This window comes from Etheostoma spectabile, chromosome 22 (genome assembly GCF_008692095.1).
Source record: "Etheostoma spectabile isolate EspeVRDwgs_2016 chromosome 22, UIUC_Espe_1.0, whole genome shotgun sequence".
NCBI classification, from domain to species: Eukaryota; Metazoa; Chordata; class Actinopteri; order Perciformes; family Percidae; genus Etheostoma; species Etheostoma spectabile.
This window is the reverse complement of record NC_045754.1, coordinates 18,477,947-18,494,518: the sequence shown is the minus strand read 5'-3', so window position 1 is coordinate 18,494,518 and position 16,572 is coordinate 18,477,947. Positions and strand designations below refer to the sequence as shown.

Sequence of the window (16,572 nt, the reverse complement as noted above, 5' to 3'; positions counted from 1 at the left end):
GACCTTCTGTCATCTTTTATTCAGTTTGAAGTGTATGATGCCAATGTGCCGACTGTATGTATATACTGTTTGACTGGTTTGTGTTTAGTTAAAGTACCCATATTATGCTCATTTTCCGGTTCATAATTTTATGTTTTGTTATATCAGAATAGGTTTACATGGTTTAATTTTCAGAGATCACCACATTTTTTTTGTACTGCACATTGCTGCATTGCACTTCTATTCCATCTCAGTTGGGAGTCGCACATGCGCAGTTGCTAGGTAAGGACTGCTAGCCAGTCAGAACCAGAGTATGAGGGTGTGCCACGCTAGCAGCTAGGCGAACATTGTAGCATGTTACAAAGTGACGCACGTTCGTCACGGAAGTAAAGACTGGATTATAGAGCGGTTTGGAGTAGTTCTGTTGGAGATGGTAAGTCCCTTTGGGGTGGACTTTTTCAGTTTGTAAACTTATAACATGCACAAAAAAGATATAACACAAAGAAAAGGGGGAAACATAATATGAGCACTAAAATACTTTTCTAGTTGGTGAGTGCTTGGGCTATGTTTGGGTAAATAAAAATGACTGTCTATGGAGTGATGCAAGTGACCCAAGTTATTTCATCAACAAGAAATCTACTTTGCTTTACCTCGTCAAATGCTCTTCAATTAACGTGATTTAAGAGGTTCACAAGTGTCGTTTGTTAAATTACCAAGACCACACAGCAAGCACTATATGTACAAAAATATCATTTTATTTGGTCAACACATTGCCAGCGCATAGATGAGAAATTACAAAAATAAAGTGCAAAAAAAATCTATCAATCTTTTTGGAAAATACTTCTTTTTGGACTGCTGGTTGTGGGTTAATCCAGAGAGCTGCAATTTCCTCATCATACCTGAGAGTCTCTGTGAGAATACACCAGCAGGGCTTCTCCAACATGACTAATGACCACACTGTAACCAAATGAATCATATAAATCATTTAGTCTGATAACCCATCAATACATTTCAATACCTAAAATGGGCATGGGATGAGCTTACCAAATAAGAGATGGAGTGTTAATGTCCATGTAGAAAATAAATGGAGAGAGGGACATGGTAGTAATCTGGAAGGAAATAATTGCAAAATAATCTGTACTTTTTGTTAGGCAGTTGGGTCAAACCAATTTCAATAATTATTGAAATGTATAATCACCTTAGACAAAAAAATCCAGACCCCAAAGTGCTCGAGGGACAATCCACTTTTTAGTTTGACTGTGGCCAGAAGCAACAAAAAACCCAGCAGTGCACTGTGAAAGGAGACTGAGGTTAGGTATCATGCTGAAAACATCCAATTAAATACAAAAATACATTTGTTCCCTCTCTTAATAACTAATATTTGAAAAGAAGTGTCACAGCTTCCATGCTTTTAGAATTTCCTGACAAATGAAACCTGTCTAAAGTACTCTGTATACTTGATACTAAAACGTTACCAGGACTTTGTAACACAGATCTGTACGTACTTATAACATGGATCTGTAGGCCTCTACATGTTATAAATAGTTGACTTTTCATGTTGGGAAGAGGACTGTTCTGATCCCACAGGCTTACACCGACAGTCTGGGCTCTGTGTCAAATGGCACCTAAAGCATGTTCTATTTCAACATGGCATGGCGTATTATACAGTGTCAATATAAAATATGCTAACAACTACCTAACTTAACGTAGATCTATTCCATTTTTTGAGACGTTAAAGAAAAATTTACATAGTGTCCATGGACTGAAAGGTCTCACCTGGCACAGCAACCACAGTGAAATGTGTAGGACTGAAGGGAAGGGAACTCCATGGCGCCCATGAGGTCACCTGTAGAAGGACAAAGGTCTGTTTATGAAGGTACTAATGTAGATACTGTATTATTTAAACCTTTGTCATGGGATGACCGTGCCTTGTGTAATGTAATACACCAATAGCACAATTCTAGGAACAAAATCTACATTGGGTTGTGCCACTTTCATCTTAGGGTTCACCAGCATTAGAAATATGCCACTTCTGCTCAGTCATTCCTACCTGTTGGGTGAGCGGCCATGGCCAGCAGCAGTACACTGTTATGTAAGGGCAGGGAAAGCTGAAATTAGTCACTGAGAATGCCCAAAGCTGCACTCTTATGATAGAGCTTAATGCAACAAAAACACAAGTCCGGATACATCACTGCAACCTTTCTGGATGCACAAGCAAATAACTTCTTATACAATTATTTTACTAAGAGGTTATACGTATTTAAGTTTACTTCAAATTTTGTAAGCTAATGTGTATATATGTATTTGGAAATTTTGGCATATTAACTTGTAAAGGCGCTTTAGGTTAAGGTGACCAGATTTCTCAGACAAAATCCGGGGACATTTTCAGCTCCGAAGCGTATTTACCTCCAAAACAAGTAATGTTTTTATTTTTGTAAAACTTAAAAACGGGGACACTAGACCTAGAGCTGTTCTTATTAGGGGCTGCCTGGAGCCTGCGTGTGTTGGGTGTGCGATTATCGGCTACGTTTTGTCAGTTTTTTCTTTCTTTCATTCCAATTTCGGGTCTTTCAGTCACAGTGAAAACCGGGGACATTTCCGGGGACAGATCCAGCCGGGGACAGGTAGCCAAAATCGGGGACTGTCCCCGGAAACCGGGGACGTCTGGTCACCCTACTTTAGGTCCACTTTTAACTTAAAAGGTAACTACGGTTTGTTTTTTCAACATGGACCCTATTTTCCTATGTTTTTGTGTCTACGAGGCTGATGGGAATAAAAATCGTTGACATTGATCCAGTATAAGCAAGACGGCTGCCATTGTTGGCGGCAAAACAAGCTATAATGGAAGTTTGAGGTTGACCTTTCTATTAAAGAGTAAGATCTTTTTTTAAACAAAAACATCTGCCAAATTGCGTTTGCTAAAGCCACCAGACTCCACGTAAATAAAAAGTCATTTTAGCATCGTAAAATATCCTTCATTCCAAGTCGACAGCAACAAAATAAAACCATGGAAAGCCGTTTTGGGTCGTCTTTCCCTTTTTCCAATCCATAACAACTCTAGTTCTGGTTGAAATAAACACCATTTACCAATTTACATGTGAAAAAAGGTTGGCTCTATACATGCTAAAAGTATTTTTTTGGTGGGTTTAGAGCTAGTGGCTTCTAGTGCTAGCGTAGGTCTTAAAGAGGTTTTAAAAAGGCCTATCTCTGTAGCAAACCTTTCCATACTGTTGTCAGACAATTTGCAGCAACACCAGCACTTTTAGTAGACCAAACGGACGCTGAAGATTTGCCCCATAGGATCTGTGGTTGCCGGTTACAGCGTTCCGCTTCATACTGGACCATTTTCAAAGATGTTGTTCCTATCAGTCACTTACACACAAAAACATAGGGAAATGGGGTCCAGGCTGGAAAATTAAAAAAAAAAAAAAAAAACGGAAATTACCCTTTAACATGATTGGCTCTTCCTCCAGCCTTTGTTTCCAAATTTTCATGCTAACTTTGACTCAACATGTTCCTACTAGAGGTCCAGGGAAGGAAATGAACATGAACTTTAATCTGTTTCTTCAAATTGTTTGCTTGTCATAAGCTATGGAATAAGAAAACATTGATTTGACTTTAGCTCATTTAAGACCCTATAAAACCTTCCATCCTTGACTTGTGTATCCGATCCAGTTATTTAAGATTATTTATTCTTACCTGAACAGGTAGTTGATGCACTGTTGTTCAAGGTCACTACAATGAAAACATCCCAAAAGTAGTGACTTGAGTGAGCTGTTTTTAAGTGTGAAGTTTGGATAAAGTACAGTTTTTCTTAATGTGGTTCCATCAGCAGTAATTTAAAGGTCCCATATCCTGCTCATTTTCAGGCTCATACTTGCACTTTGGATTTCAACTTTGACATGTTTACATGCTTTAATGTTCAAAAAACACTTTGCTCATACTGTCGGTCTGACTTTACCTGGAACACTGTCTAAAATGCTCTACTTAAGCGCCTTTCTCTTTAAGCCCCCCTCCAAAAAAGCCAAATAAGTCAGTTTTTCTGGCTCATCTGCATCTGCACTTTTAGAGTCTGCAACCTCATTGCAGCCGGGGAATGACTGTAACGGCACAGCATTAGAACTTTCTATCTATATATAGTTGTCACATCACAATCGTATGAAAGTAATACAGGCTCTGTGCATTTCTCTGTGGATTGAGCCTTTCGATATTTTCACAGCATTGAGATAGCACCTTGACCTGCTTTATAATTAAAAAAGAAATGGAAATCTCACATTTTGCAATATGGGACCTTTAACAAATTTAAGGTGACAAGTGTCACTTTGTGTTCGATAAGGAACAGAGGCACAAATACAAACATTCAAGCAAAATGTTAATATGTTTTCTACTATTATGCATTGTTGTGCTTCTACTTACCTCAAATTACTTGATTTGTAGTGAACTTGAAACGCTCTGTAGGCACCTGAAAGATGACAAAATATTCTTACACCTCAGCCTCTTCTGATTAATACGATTCTCTCAATTGTCTGTGGAGTCCCTCAAGGCTCAACCTACGGGCTGCTGTTCTTCTTTTAATGTAACTCCTGAGCTTTTACAGTTAACAGTGTAGCACCTTTGTACAGTATATTCTTACACGTACCAACACAGAGCAGATGACCAACAGCCCAAAGGTAACCACTGTAGTCAAACTGCAAGAAACAAGAAGAAGCAAACTTTAAAGAGCCCAAAACACTTGTATTCCTTCTCCCAAGTAAAAATGATAGTGTTGCAATCAGAAATCCACCATTTGATTATATAATGAATTATTACCTGAGGATCATGGAGGGGGAGGTTGATGGCTGAGAGCAGCATTAAGCATACGCTACAAGAAAAAGCACATTTAAAGATGCAGTCATGTAAAAGGGAATATTTCTAATGTTGCTTTTATTTATTCCTGTTGCTGCTCCAGAACCAGAAAAGAGCTTTACAGGTGTAATACCTTTATTATTATCACTACCATAATTAAACAATTAATGTATGCCTCCCCTCCCCCCCAATCATACACATATTATTACCGTTTTCAATTGCATAAATTGTAGGAACTGACAGAATTACATTTCATTGGAATTGTATTTTATATTATTTCACATGAAATTACAAACTAAAGCATAGAGTATTTCCTTGTGTTGTCCCATCTTCTGCTACCTTTTGTGTAATTGTGAAAAAATGGCAAAAATGCATTCCATCTTGATATAACATACTGGGGAAAAGCACAAACCTGATTAATTTCAGCCATCGTGTCTTCTGTCGATAAAACCACATTTTACAGAGTGAGATGTGTATCTTAAAGCTTGTACAATATAACGTGAGTGGCCAGGGTCATCAAGCAATGATGGCTCTGCGTTGTTGTGCTTCAGGTTCATCCATTTGCTTCCCACCAATAAGAAAAGGGGGTCAAAAGGCAAGTGTACAGCACATCGTTGTATATATATTCACACAGAGCAGACAGTGCCGGCACTTACCTCTCTATGGACAACCTTCAAGATTATGTAACTAACGACGTAGGAGGAATTCTGAAGAGTGAAGAAAATAGGAATGTCCTAGACAGAGACAAAGAAAAGGATTTCAGATATATCCCACCTATAATATATGCCGATCCAGGCAACAATCTACTAGCTTATTTATGAATGTTAATGTTAGGACACTACATCTAAGGGTGGTAGGTTAATGTGACGTACTATGCGTGATAAAGCCCTGGAACCTGCATATATGTTTCCCACAAACAGGAGGGAGCCTGGAAGCCAGGAAAAAGCCGCTGACCTGTAACACAACAAGGCCACATGTCAAGTTCTTAATAATACATGTGCTTATCGGCAGCCGCTGAAAATACTCGAGTATAAATCCTACAATAGTATTTTGTAAAAAAAAAAAAAAAAAAAGTACCTGGTGATGCGGCTCATTTCCACCCAGCCGAACTTCCCAGAGAGTAGAAGCAGGACGGCCCCGATAAATGTTTGCCATCTGAAAATGTGCATTTATTTTCATGTTAGTGAACAAACACCACAGGTTTTTTCGGGTGTGAAGTTGATTTTTTTTTAATCACTCATTCGCAAGATTCACACAAGAGGTCATCTAAATCAAGATGCAGATTTAACTTCTTCAAACATTTTTAATTACGCATTTAGTAGAGCGGGGTTAAAATAATCGATTCTCCAATTAAAATGGATATTTGTTTGAGTGATCTCATGTTTGATAAAATCCCAAAATTGATCTCGGGAAATTATTGGCGACACCCAGCCATAACATTTAGATTTATAAACTGCACATGCATTTCTCTTTAAAAAAAAAACTTTAAATTGTAGGACCATTGTACATTATTTGGTTAACTTAACACACACTATTTGTAATGACAATGAAAGGATATTACACAAAAAGGTTCCACTTAAAGTATTTACCTTTAGCTACTCACCCTTGAAATAAGGTTGGATAGGTGAATTTTAACACTGACAGGACAAACTGAAAACAAAAAAACAACAGAATTCATGTCATGTGCTTATCATAAACAAAGCAGTGTGGTAACACACTTATCATTCTGACGCTACGAGATGCTCCACCATACATACGCTACATTGTTCAGTTTTCCTGCCGCTACATATAGTTGTGGAGAATAATATGTGTTGTATATTCATGCTAACATTAAAAACACGCAAACTGTCTCCTTATACTTAATACTTTTCTTTTCATTCTTGCTGTGACAAATACTGCACACTATTTATGTATTCCTCAGTGGTAGAATGAATGATACAACCACTTTAATCCTCTGTATGTATGTACAATAACATATACAACATATTAAAATAAAAACAATTAAAAAAAAAAACATTTTGCCTATTCATCTCCATGAGCATCTGCAAAGGTCTGTTATAACACAACTTTGAATATATTATCGTTCGCCATATTGTACAGCCAACATTTAACTTCCTTTTTACAACTTTTTAATTTCCTGCAACGCTTTTCTATCAAAAATAATTGAGAAGTTGTTAGTTAGTAGTAGTAGTAGTAGTAGTAGTAGTTAGTTAATAGTTGCTTTGGGCTGAGGACACGTTCATGCCTGATAGGTTTACTATCAAAAATAATTTAGAAGTTGCTAGGTAGTAGTAGTAGTAGTAGTAGTAGTTAGATAATAGTTGCCAGGCCACATTTATGCCTGCAACGGTTTTCTGTCAAAAGTAATTTAGAATATGTTAGGTAGTAGTATTAGTAGTAGTAGTAGTAGTATTAGGCCTAGTAGTATTTAGATAATAGTTACTTTGTTCAAAGGTTCATGCCTGACAGGTTTACTATCAAAAATAATTTAGAAGTTGCTAGGAAGTAGTGGTAGTAGTAGTAGTAGTAGTAGTTATATAATAGTTGCTTTGTTCAAAGGCCATGTTCATGCCTGATAGGATTACTATCAAAAATTATTTAGAAGTTGCTAGGAAGTAGTGGTAGTGGTGGTAGTAGTAGTAGTAGTAGTAGTAGTATTAGGCCTAGTAGTAGTTAGATAATAGTTACTTTGTTCAAAGGCCATGTTCATGCCTGATAGGATTACTATCAAATTTAGAAGTTGCTAGGAAGTAGTGGTAGTAGACTAGTAGTAGTAGTAGTAGTAGTAGTAGTAGTAGTAGTAGTATAGTTATATAATAGTTGCTTTGTTCAAAGGCCACGTTCATGCCTGATTGGTTTACTATCAAAAATTATTTAGAAGTTGTTAGGTAGTAGTAGTAGTAGTAGTAGTACTAGTAGTAGTTAGAATATAGTTGCTAGGCCACGTTCATGGCTGATACAGTTTTCTATCAAAAATAATTTAGAAGTTGCTAAGTAGTAGTAGTAGTAGTAGTAGTAGTAGTAGTAGTAGTAGTAGCCTAGTAGTAGTAGTAGTAGTAGTAGTAGTAGATAACAGTTGCTTTGGCCGGTCACGTCCATAATACGTCACAGCAATTCGAGAAGGGTCTTAATCTTGTTCACTTGATGGGTGTTGCTGATGATAAGTGTTATATTGTCATTTTCACAGGAATACGTCACGTTGTGTAGCCTACACGGGTGAATGTACAAGACTTTAAAATAAAAAAATAAACTAGTGTGCCGGTTATAAATTCAAACGCTGGATAAAAGTCATACAATGTTAGTAGCCTCTTTTTTTTTAACTCGGCCGAGAAATGTAGCTAGTTTTTACTTGAAGTTAACGCAAAAAAAAACAAACACATCCTCTCACACTTACCTTATTCGTGAAATATGATACAACGAAAACAATACTAAAAACGAGACCAGTGATGTGTCTTTTCCACTGCATGTTGACCCGCCGACACACTGCAGCAGGGACATGACTCCTACCATAACATATTACTAAATGTATTACACGTCGCTTGTTTCAAACTAAAGACATTTCAAGATCGAAAACTTCCCTCACTGTCCCTTATGACACGTCAAGACGTGAGACAAAGATCGTGTATGTGTGGGAAGAGTATTAACTGGGTCAGATGTGCTTCACGCAGCTTTTCTCATTTTCTCCCAGCAGGACATTGATTCTGCTATGAAAACGAACATGCCAATGTTTGTGATGTGTCGGTCATCAACAATTGAAAAGTATGGAATGCATACGAAAGAATAACAGAGCAAGTCTACTAATATCAAATATTTTGGTGGTTTTACATGTACCCTGTATTTTATACAGTGTGTGCATGATGTAGCTACCCAGGATCTGTATTCACAGTTAATCTAAAATTAATCTAAAAGTAGATTGACAGAGAATTTGTCTCCAGCTAGTTTGATCATCAATTCAGTCTTTGAGTCATTTTAACGCAAATATGCAAAATACATACTATATATAACAACATTTTCACATGTTCTCAAATGTGAGGATTTATTATTAAAAAAATATATCAATTTTAATATAACAAGAATTATAATAATCAACTTTATTTGTGTAAATAAATACAAATTTTAATTTTTACACACAAAATGCAGCTCAAAAACAAGCAATTAAAGAGAAACAACATTCATCAAATAAATCCTCAATGGTAATAGTCATTAGTTGCAGCCCTCAGAGACAAACCCTTGTTTAAAGGTAGTATATATATATATATATATATATATATATATATATATTATATATGTGTGTGTGTGTGTGTGTGTGTGTCCTATAGAAGAAATCTGGCTTTTTTAGATTTAGCCATGGTAATTTAATCAGCTGCTACTTGCAACCAGTCATGATGCATTTCGTGATACACCATAGGCAGCAATCAAAAGCATTTTGACTTTTTCATAATGCAAAATGATCATGTCATTTAAAAAACAAAACAAACGTATTGATAAAATAAGGGTACCTCAGCCTGGGCTAAATTCTGTTAGCCTACGTAGTTTTGGTATCCCGAAAAAGAGTCAGAGTGAGACCTCACTCCTTTCCTTGCGTTAAGGGATCATTTGTCTCAGGGTCAGTCACGTGGGGTCCAGGCAGCAAGTTTCCGTGTTTACAGACGGAGACTGTGGCTGGCGGCAGCTGGGTGTTCAGTTCTAGAGAGGATGGTGTGCAGTCATGGCCTTTTTAAAGACGCAAGAACTAACCAAAGAAAGGTTTGTGCTGCTTCTCCTGTTGTTAACATAACATTATTTCAGATAGGGAAGGCCATTCTGTGGGTTTAGTCCGAGCTCCGCAGTGGCAGCGGGGTGTTTTTTTCTCGACTAGATGGACATCATTATAACGTCAGCCTGGGCCACTCCGCTAATGAGAGCTTCTCTGTCAGCTGTGGGGATGCACTCGTGTTACTGAAGGCACGGACATTGAGTGGTCTCGGTGAGGAGCAGGCGTTTAGTGATGACAACCGTTAAGAAAGGTCCAATTTCTTCTCCATGTAATACCTAATAGATATTTACATTCTATATTCCTAGGGGAACGCCAGATAAATTGAGAATTTAAATATGGCATTTCCATGGCCTAGGAAAAGTTCAAGCAATTTGTGTGCACGAGCTACTCTCTCTCTCTCAAAGCCGAACATCTGAGAACTTCCCGAACATTCCCCAGGGTGCATTGTCTATGGAGCAGTTCCAAACTTTATACTTGATAACATTTTAGCACTCTAGTTTTGGGGTTTGGCGTAGAGTTGTTGCTGATGTATAACCACATAGCTTTATATCAACCAAAAGTGCAATATGGATCATATAGTGGCCATTATGAACATATGGAAAAAGTAATGTCCTATTGAATCAGTCTTTGGTGAGTTACCTATACAGTGGCTTGCATTAGATTACACACCCATGCTAAAGTTTACTAAAAAGAGGAATAAAAAAAACATTTGGAAATTGATCTTAATGTCTTAATTTAAAAAAAAAAGGAAAATCCAATCTTTTGAGGACACCAATTTTCTTTGTGAATGAATAATGTAGTGTAAATAAATGTTCTTCCTCTATGTTAAAGTCCCATAGAGGCAGGCACATTTTTTTTTAAAGGCCAGTTATTTCATGAATCTAGGATTCTATGCATCCTGATAAAGTTCCCTTGGAATTAAAATAATAATAATAATAACCCCATATCATCACATAGCCTTCACCATACATAGAGATTTGCATGGTTTTATTTCAGTTAGCTTAATAGCAGGTTTGATTTGCATTGAGAGATGATCTTATGGAAAATTCCCCATGCCAATCTCTAGGTATGGTGAAGGGTATGTGATGATATGTGGTTATTATTATTATTTTAATTCCAAAGGCCAAGGGAACTTTATCAGGATGCATAGTGTCCTGGATCCGTGAAATAACTGGCCTTTCAAAAAAAAACTGTCTGCCTCTACGGGAATTTAAGATAGTGATGTTTATAATGCCCCCTGTATTTTTTTTTTTCCAAACTTTGTTTATTTGGTTTTTAACAAGAATTGCATAGCCATACATTTACAATGAGATACTAATAAAACAAACCATGCAATTCCCTTGACTATAAAACAAAACACACAACAAAACGACCTCCAATCCCTCCCATGTAATAAGGAAAGTCCTAAGAAAAAGGGACACACCATACACAAAAAAAAGTTTTGAAATAAATAAAATTAAGATGCATTCTGTCTACACCAAAAAAAAAAAAAAAAAAAAAAAGTGCAGTTTGTGCCCAGGAAAGCAATATGGAACCATAAAAAGGAAGATCCGAGAAAAGGACACGGATGAGCAACAATACATATACGAAGGACTAGACTGGGACAGAATGGAAATTACTTGACCACACCAATCGTAGTAATGGCTGCCAGATTTCTGCAAATTGTCAGAGGAACCCCGTAGTGACATCCTATTTTTTCAAGTTTAAGAAAATAAACAATATCCTAAAGAAGGAGGTTGTGGTGATTTCCATTTAAGAAGAATTATCCTCCTTGCAATAATGGTCATAAAGGACAAGGAATTTTCTTGGGAAGAGGACAAAGGAGTGGCCCCGAAAACACCCCAAACAAGACACTCTGGGGGTTCGGATCATTTTTCTGCCAACCACGTGTGATATAACGCAATACCTCTGTCCAAAACTCTTCAGCTGGGGCACAGCCAAACATGTGTATAAGGTTTGCAGGAGACTGTTGGCACCTATCACAGACTGGGGAAACCGTGCTATAAAATTTAGACAGACGAGCCTTGTATAATAAACGCGGTGCACAAGCTTGCATTGAATAAGACAGTGTCTAGCACATATAGAAGACTTATGCACCCGTATTAAGATACGTGACCAAAGCTCGTCAGGATAGCCTCTCCTATATCCTCCTCCCAGAGGGCCTTGATTGAACCTAAGACTCAGCGCGGATCGAAGCTATGCGGGTATAAAGAATCGAAATAGATCCTTTCAGCCTAGGAATGGGCAAAAGCAAGGAATCAAGGTCAGAGTCCTCAGCAGTCTAGGAAAAGTGGGAAATTACTATGAACAAGCTACGCACCTGTAAAAATCTGAAAAAATCTCGAGATGGAAGAGTAATTTGGCAGAGAGTTGTTGAAAGGTAGCAAAGATACATCAATAAATAATCCCTAAAGGTCCGAATGCCAAGGTTTGACCAAATCACAAAAGTTTTGTCTGTGAGAGAGGGAGAAAAAACATGATTGTTTGCATAGGAGCATATGGAGAGAGGAGTTGTAAAATAACGCCGAAATTGAGTCCAAATCTTAAGAGCAGGTTTAACTACGCTATTCTTTGTGTAAGCAACAGTCGAAGATTTAATTGGTGAATACAATAAAGCTGTGAGAGACACAGGTTTTGCTGAACTCGTCTCCATTACAAGCCACTCAGGAGAGGATGGGCCACACCGAAGCCAGGCTGTCAAAACCCCAATATTGGAAGCCCAATAGTAGTACCTGAAGTTCGGTAAGGCCATCCCCCCAAGCGGCTTAGGTCTCTGTAAATATTGTCTAGACAATCTAGGGACCCTCCCCTCCCAGAGAAAATCTGAAACAAGAGAATCTACCCGACCAAAAAAGGAATTGGTTAAAAAAATCGGGACACATTGAAAAAGATACAAAAAACGGGGGAGAACATTCATTTTGACACAGTTAATTCGAGCTACCAGAGACAACCTAAGCAAGGACCAGCGCTCAAAGTCTTCTTTAACTTTCAACAGCAAGGGAGAAAAGTTAGCATTAAATAAGTCCTCATACCTATGCGTAACTCGAACTCCAAGATATGTGAAAACTGTCATTGGCTACTCTGAAAGGAAAGCCATGCAGCGGAAGAGCCCTAGCCGCTGAGTTAATAGGAACAATTCACTTTACCCAGATTCAGTTTTATACCCAGATAACCGCCAAGTCTGAAAGCAGGTGCAAAGCAGCAGGAATAGAGTTGTGCAGATCTGAAACGTATAAAAGTAAGTCATCAGCGTAAAGAGAGACCTTGACTTCCAAACTATACGTCGTATGCCCACAATAGTTGGACTCGAACGAAGCATGGAGGCAAGCGGCTCAATAGCCAGGGCAAATAAAAGGGACTCAATGGCATCCCTGTCTTGTAGAGCGATGGAGGAGGAAACTCCGACCGAGTGTTATTAGTCCTAACCGAGACCTGTGGATTAGAATAGAGTAACTTAATCCAGTCAAAAAGCTACACCAAAACAAACTTTTTGATAATATAAAGAGGTAAGACACTCAACTCGGTCAAAAGCCTTTTCAGCATCGAGAGAGATCAAGGCTTCGGGATTGTTATGGGATGAGTCTTGTAAATAACATTAAAAAGCCTCCTAATATTAGAAAAAGAATGTCTATTTTGAACAAACCCGGTCTGGTCTGAGTGAACTACTGTAGGCAGAACACACTCGAGACCATAGCTAAAACTTTTGATAACAGTTTAAAGTCGGCATTAAAAGGCTTATCGTACGATAGGATGACAACAAGAGGTCTTTGGCTTTTTTCAAAAGAAGGAGATGGTGGCCTGATTAGAGTCTCGGCAGGACCCCAATAGCAAAAGCATCATTATACATTTCTAATAAGAGTGGTGCAAGTTTATCCCAAAACGCTTTATAGAACTCAGAGGGGTACCCATCAGGGCCTGGGCATTTTCCTCCCTGAAGAGATCGCATAGCCGCATTAAGTTCTGACAAAGTAATAGGTCTACCCAGGTTAACCGCTGTTTCCTGATCAACAGTAGGCACTTCCAATTTGGCAAAAAAATTATCCAAGTCAGCATCCGTGGATGTGGATTCAGATGAATACAATAACCTATAAAATTTTTCAAAAGCAAGGTTAATCTGACAGGGATCTGTTGTCACACCTGTGTCAGTTTGAATCTTAATAATCTGACGCGATGCAGACACCTGGCGGATTTGGTGTGCCAACAATTTGCTGGCCTTATCACCGAATTCGAAAAACTGTGCCCTGGACCGCAACATAAGTTCTGTAGTGCGGTGGGTCATGAGTATATCAAATTCGGATTGCAGTGACAGACGCTCTTTATACACATTTGGGGAAGCACAGGCCGCGTACATATTATCAAGTTGCGCAATTTGTCGTCTTAGGGTATTCAACTTCTCATTTCTTAATTTATTCTCGAAATGAATAAAAGAAATTATCTCTCCCCTAATAAAAGCCTTCAATGATTCCCAAAGAAGAGAGGGAGAGATACCCGGTGCTCTATTCGTTGTCAGGAAAAAATCTATCTGTTTCGAAATGTAGTCAATAAAGCTAGTGTTTGAGAGAAGACGTGTGTTTAATTGCCATAATGGGCGTTGAGATGATAACATGCCTAATTTAACATCCATCAAAAGTGGGGCATGGTCAGATAAAACGATGGCATCATATCTACACAAGGACAAGGATGGTAACAGCCTATTATCAATAAGAAAAAGGTCAATGCGAGTGAATGTACGATGTACAGGCGAGAAGAAGGAGTACTCCCTTTTCAAAGGATTAAGAAAACTCCACGCATCAGATACGGCAAACTCCTGCATAAATGAATGAATTGTTTTGGCCGATCGAGAGAGCACGGCCGGCTTGGATGAAGAACGGTCAAGTGTCGAGTTGAGCCAACAATTGAAATCTCCGCCTAATATTAAATAATGAGTTGACATATCCGGAAGTTCAGAGAAAAAGCGTCTATAGAAAGCTTCATCATCCCAGTTGGGAGCATAGACATTAGCTAATGTAACGCGTATATCCCTAATTGAACCTGCGACGATAACATATCTACCATTGTGATCAGAAATAATCTGATCACAAGTAAAAGGGACAGATTTATGTAAAAGAATAGCTGCACCCCTGGCCTTACCAGAAAAAGATGAATGATAGATTTGGCCAACCCAGTTCTTCTTCAGTTTCTGATGATCTTGTTTCCTAAGATGAGTCTCCTGTAGAAAGATGACTCTTGCTCCCAACTGGTTAAGGTAATGTAGTACTTTACTACGTTTGACAGGGTTATTCAGCCCCTTGCAGTTGAAACTGGCAAATTGGAGGTCCTGTCCTAGTAATGGAGCCATAGCAAAGAGTAAGACATATAAGTAACCGGAAGAATCAGGGCGCTTGATTGATAAAACAAAGGGTTAAGCAGAAGAAAAGATAAGGAAGAGTTGGAGGTACACAACACAAAATGAGAACCTAGTAAACAAACAAACCGAACATCTCGCAGAAGCATCCCCCCAATCGGGATGCGCGAAGCCCACTCCCCCCACAAAATGCCCATGGTCCGACCTACAAAAGGTCCTTGGAGAGTTCGTAGAGAAAAAAAAAACCCTCCAAATAGAATGCAACAAGAACGAAATCTAGGTGCACAATATTGTGTTTCAACACACACACAAAAAAAAAACTTGATGCTAGTAATAATAATCACAATAAACAAATTGGTAAAGGATAAATAAAATACTTTCTTCTCTTCCTTCCCCTTAAATTATAACACAAAAAAAAAAAAAAAAAAAAAGGGGGGTGCAAACCAGTGTGCAAAGACAATACTTAAAGTGCAAGAAAGCCAACCTCAATTATCAAATCTGCAGCATTAGTGCAAGTTACGTTAATGGTCCTTGGGGCCAAAAAATTAGCCGTAACAAAAGTGTCAACAAAGTCATAGCAATCCCCGTGTATAAGCGCAAAAATTTGTCATTGGAAATGTCTGCCATAGGGAAAACGTTCAAACACAGTCAGGGATCACCGCATTTTTCAGCTTTTTCTCAACAAAGTCCATGGCGAGCGACGGATCTTCAAACCTCTGGACTTGGCCACTTGGAAGAGTAATCCGCAATATTGCCGGGTAGAAAAGACCAAATTTGACACCTGGACAGCAGTGCAGCTCCTTCTTAACTTTAGTAAAGGCAGTCCGTTTTTTGGCCACAGCAGCAGTGAAATCCGGGAAAACAGAAATCCTCCTCCCATTATAAATCAGAGGAGATGCTTCACTAGCCTTACGCAGGATTTCGTTACGTTGTTGAAACATATTCACTCTGGCGACGAAGGGACGTGGGGGTTCCCCGTCCTTAGGTTTAGTACGGAGGGTCCGGTGAGCCCTGTCCAGCGCGGGTTTGTAGGATAAACCGAGTAAATCCTGAAGTAAAGTAGCCACAAAATCCGTTGAGCGGCTTCCCTCAGATCCTTCAGGCACACCGACCACCCGTACATTATTCAGTCTCGACCGTCCTTCCAAGTCCTCACATTTCTTCGATATGGATTCCACCATATCCTTTAGCGAAGCAACAGTTGCTCCAAGGGTTGTTAGCTTGTCATCGTGGTCAGTAGCCGAGCGCTCAAGGTCTGCAATAGCTCGTTCGTGTGAAGTAACTTTAGCTTCCAGCGGAGCAAGAGCAGTCGTAATCTCCCTTCTCACAGCCCCGGACACAATTTCGTCAAATTTACTCACAAGATCTGAGCGCACACCCTCCAGCATCTCCTCCATACACTTTAGCAGATGCTCGTTAGCATCGAGTACTGGAGCAGCCTCGGGCTCAGGCAACAGGCGTGGTTTGCTACGGCCTACTTTCGAAGTGTCGGATTTACCCCGGTTTGCCATGGTTTAATAAAATTACCAAAACAGGTTGAGCATAAATGTCGTGTAGACAACGTAATGAACCAAAGCTGTAAAAGAAACTTCAATAAATCGTGCTAAAAAAAAGTTTAAATAGTCACATTCCTGCGGAGCTCCGGCAG

At 38.8% G+C, this 16,572-nt stretch overlaps 2 protein-coding genes across 7 annotated transcripts in view; one reads left to right on the top strand and one right to left on the bottom strand.

The window, feature by feature from the left end:
- Positions 1 to 714: 714 nt before the first annotated feature.
- Positions 715 to 8,448, bottom strand: tmem241 (transmembrane protein 241). Of its 5 annotated transcripts, none has more exons than XR_004327460.1 (15): positions 8,219 to 8,448; positions 6,428 to 6,474; positions 5,902 to 5,979; positions 5,697 to 5,778; positions 5,481 to 5,558; positions 5,237 to 5,262; positions 4,789 to 4,840; positions 4,619 to 4,667; positions 4,396 to 4,441; positions 3,679 to 3,714; positions 2,030 to 2,064; positions 1,756 to 1,825; positions 1,178 to 1,302; positions 1,024 to 1,088; positions 752 to 936 (listed from the first exon to the last, which is right to left on the bottom strand). XR_004327460.1 is itself a non-coding variant. In XM_032503706.1 (15 exons), the coding sequence occupies exons 1-15, from the start codon at positions 8,288 to 8,290 to the stop codon at positions 873 to 875; spliced, it is 894 nt and encodes a 297-aa protein (XP_032359597.1). In that variant the 5' UTR covers positions 8,291 to 8,448; the 3' UTR covers positions 752 to 872. The 5 variants fall into 5 exon arrangements, 4 of the variants coding, with proteins under 4 accessions (XP_032359594.1, XP_032359598.1, XP_032359595.1 ...); XM_032503706.1 differs by having other exon boundaries at positions 1,178 to 1,271; XM_032503703.1 differs by lacking the exon at positions 1,024 to 1,088 and having other exon boundaries at positions 715 to 924; positions 1,178 to 1,271.
- A 984-nt stretch (positions 8,449 to 9,432) lies between these two features.
- Positions 9,433 to 16,572, top strand: part of nsmaf (neutral sphingomyelinase (N-SMase) activation associated factor) — a 23,632-nt gene continuing 16,492 nt past the window's right edge. For both annotated transcript variants that reach the window (XM_032503668.1, XM_032503667.1), the window contains exon 1: positions 9,433 to 9,570. In XM_032503668.1, the coding sequence (XP_032359559.1) occupies positions 9,533 to 9,570 (38 nt within the window). In that variant the 5' untranslated portion in view covers positions 9,433 to 9,532. The remainder of the gene's footprint in view (positions 9,571 to 16,572) is intronic.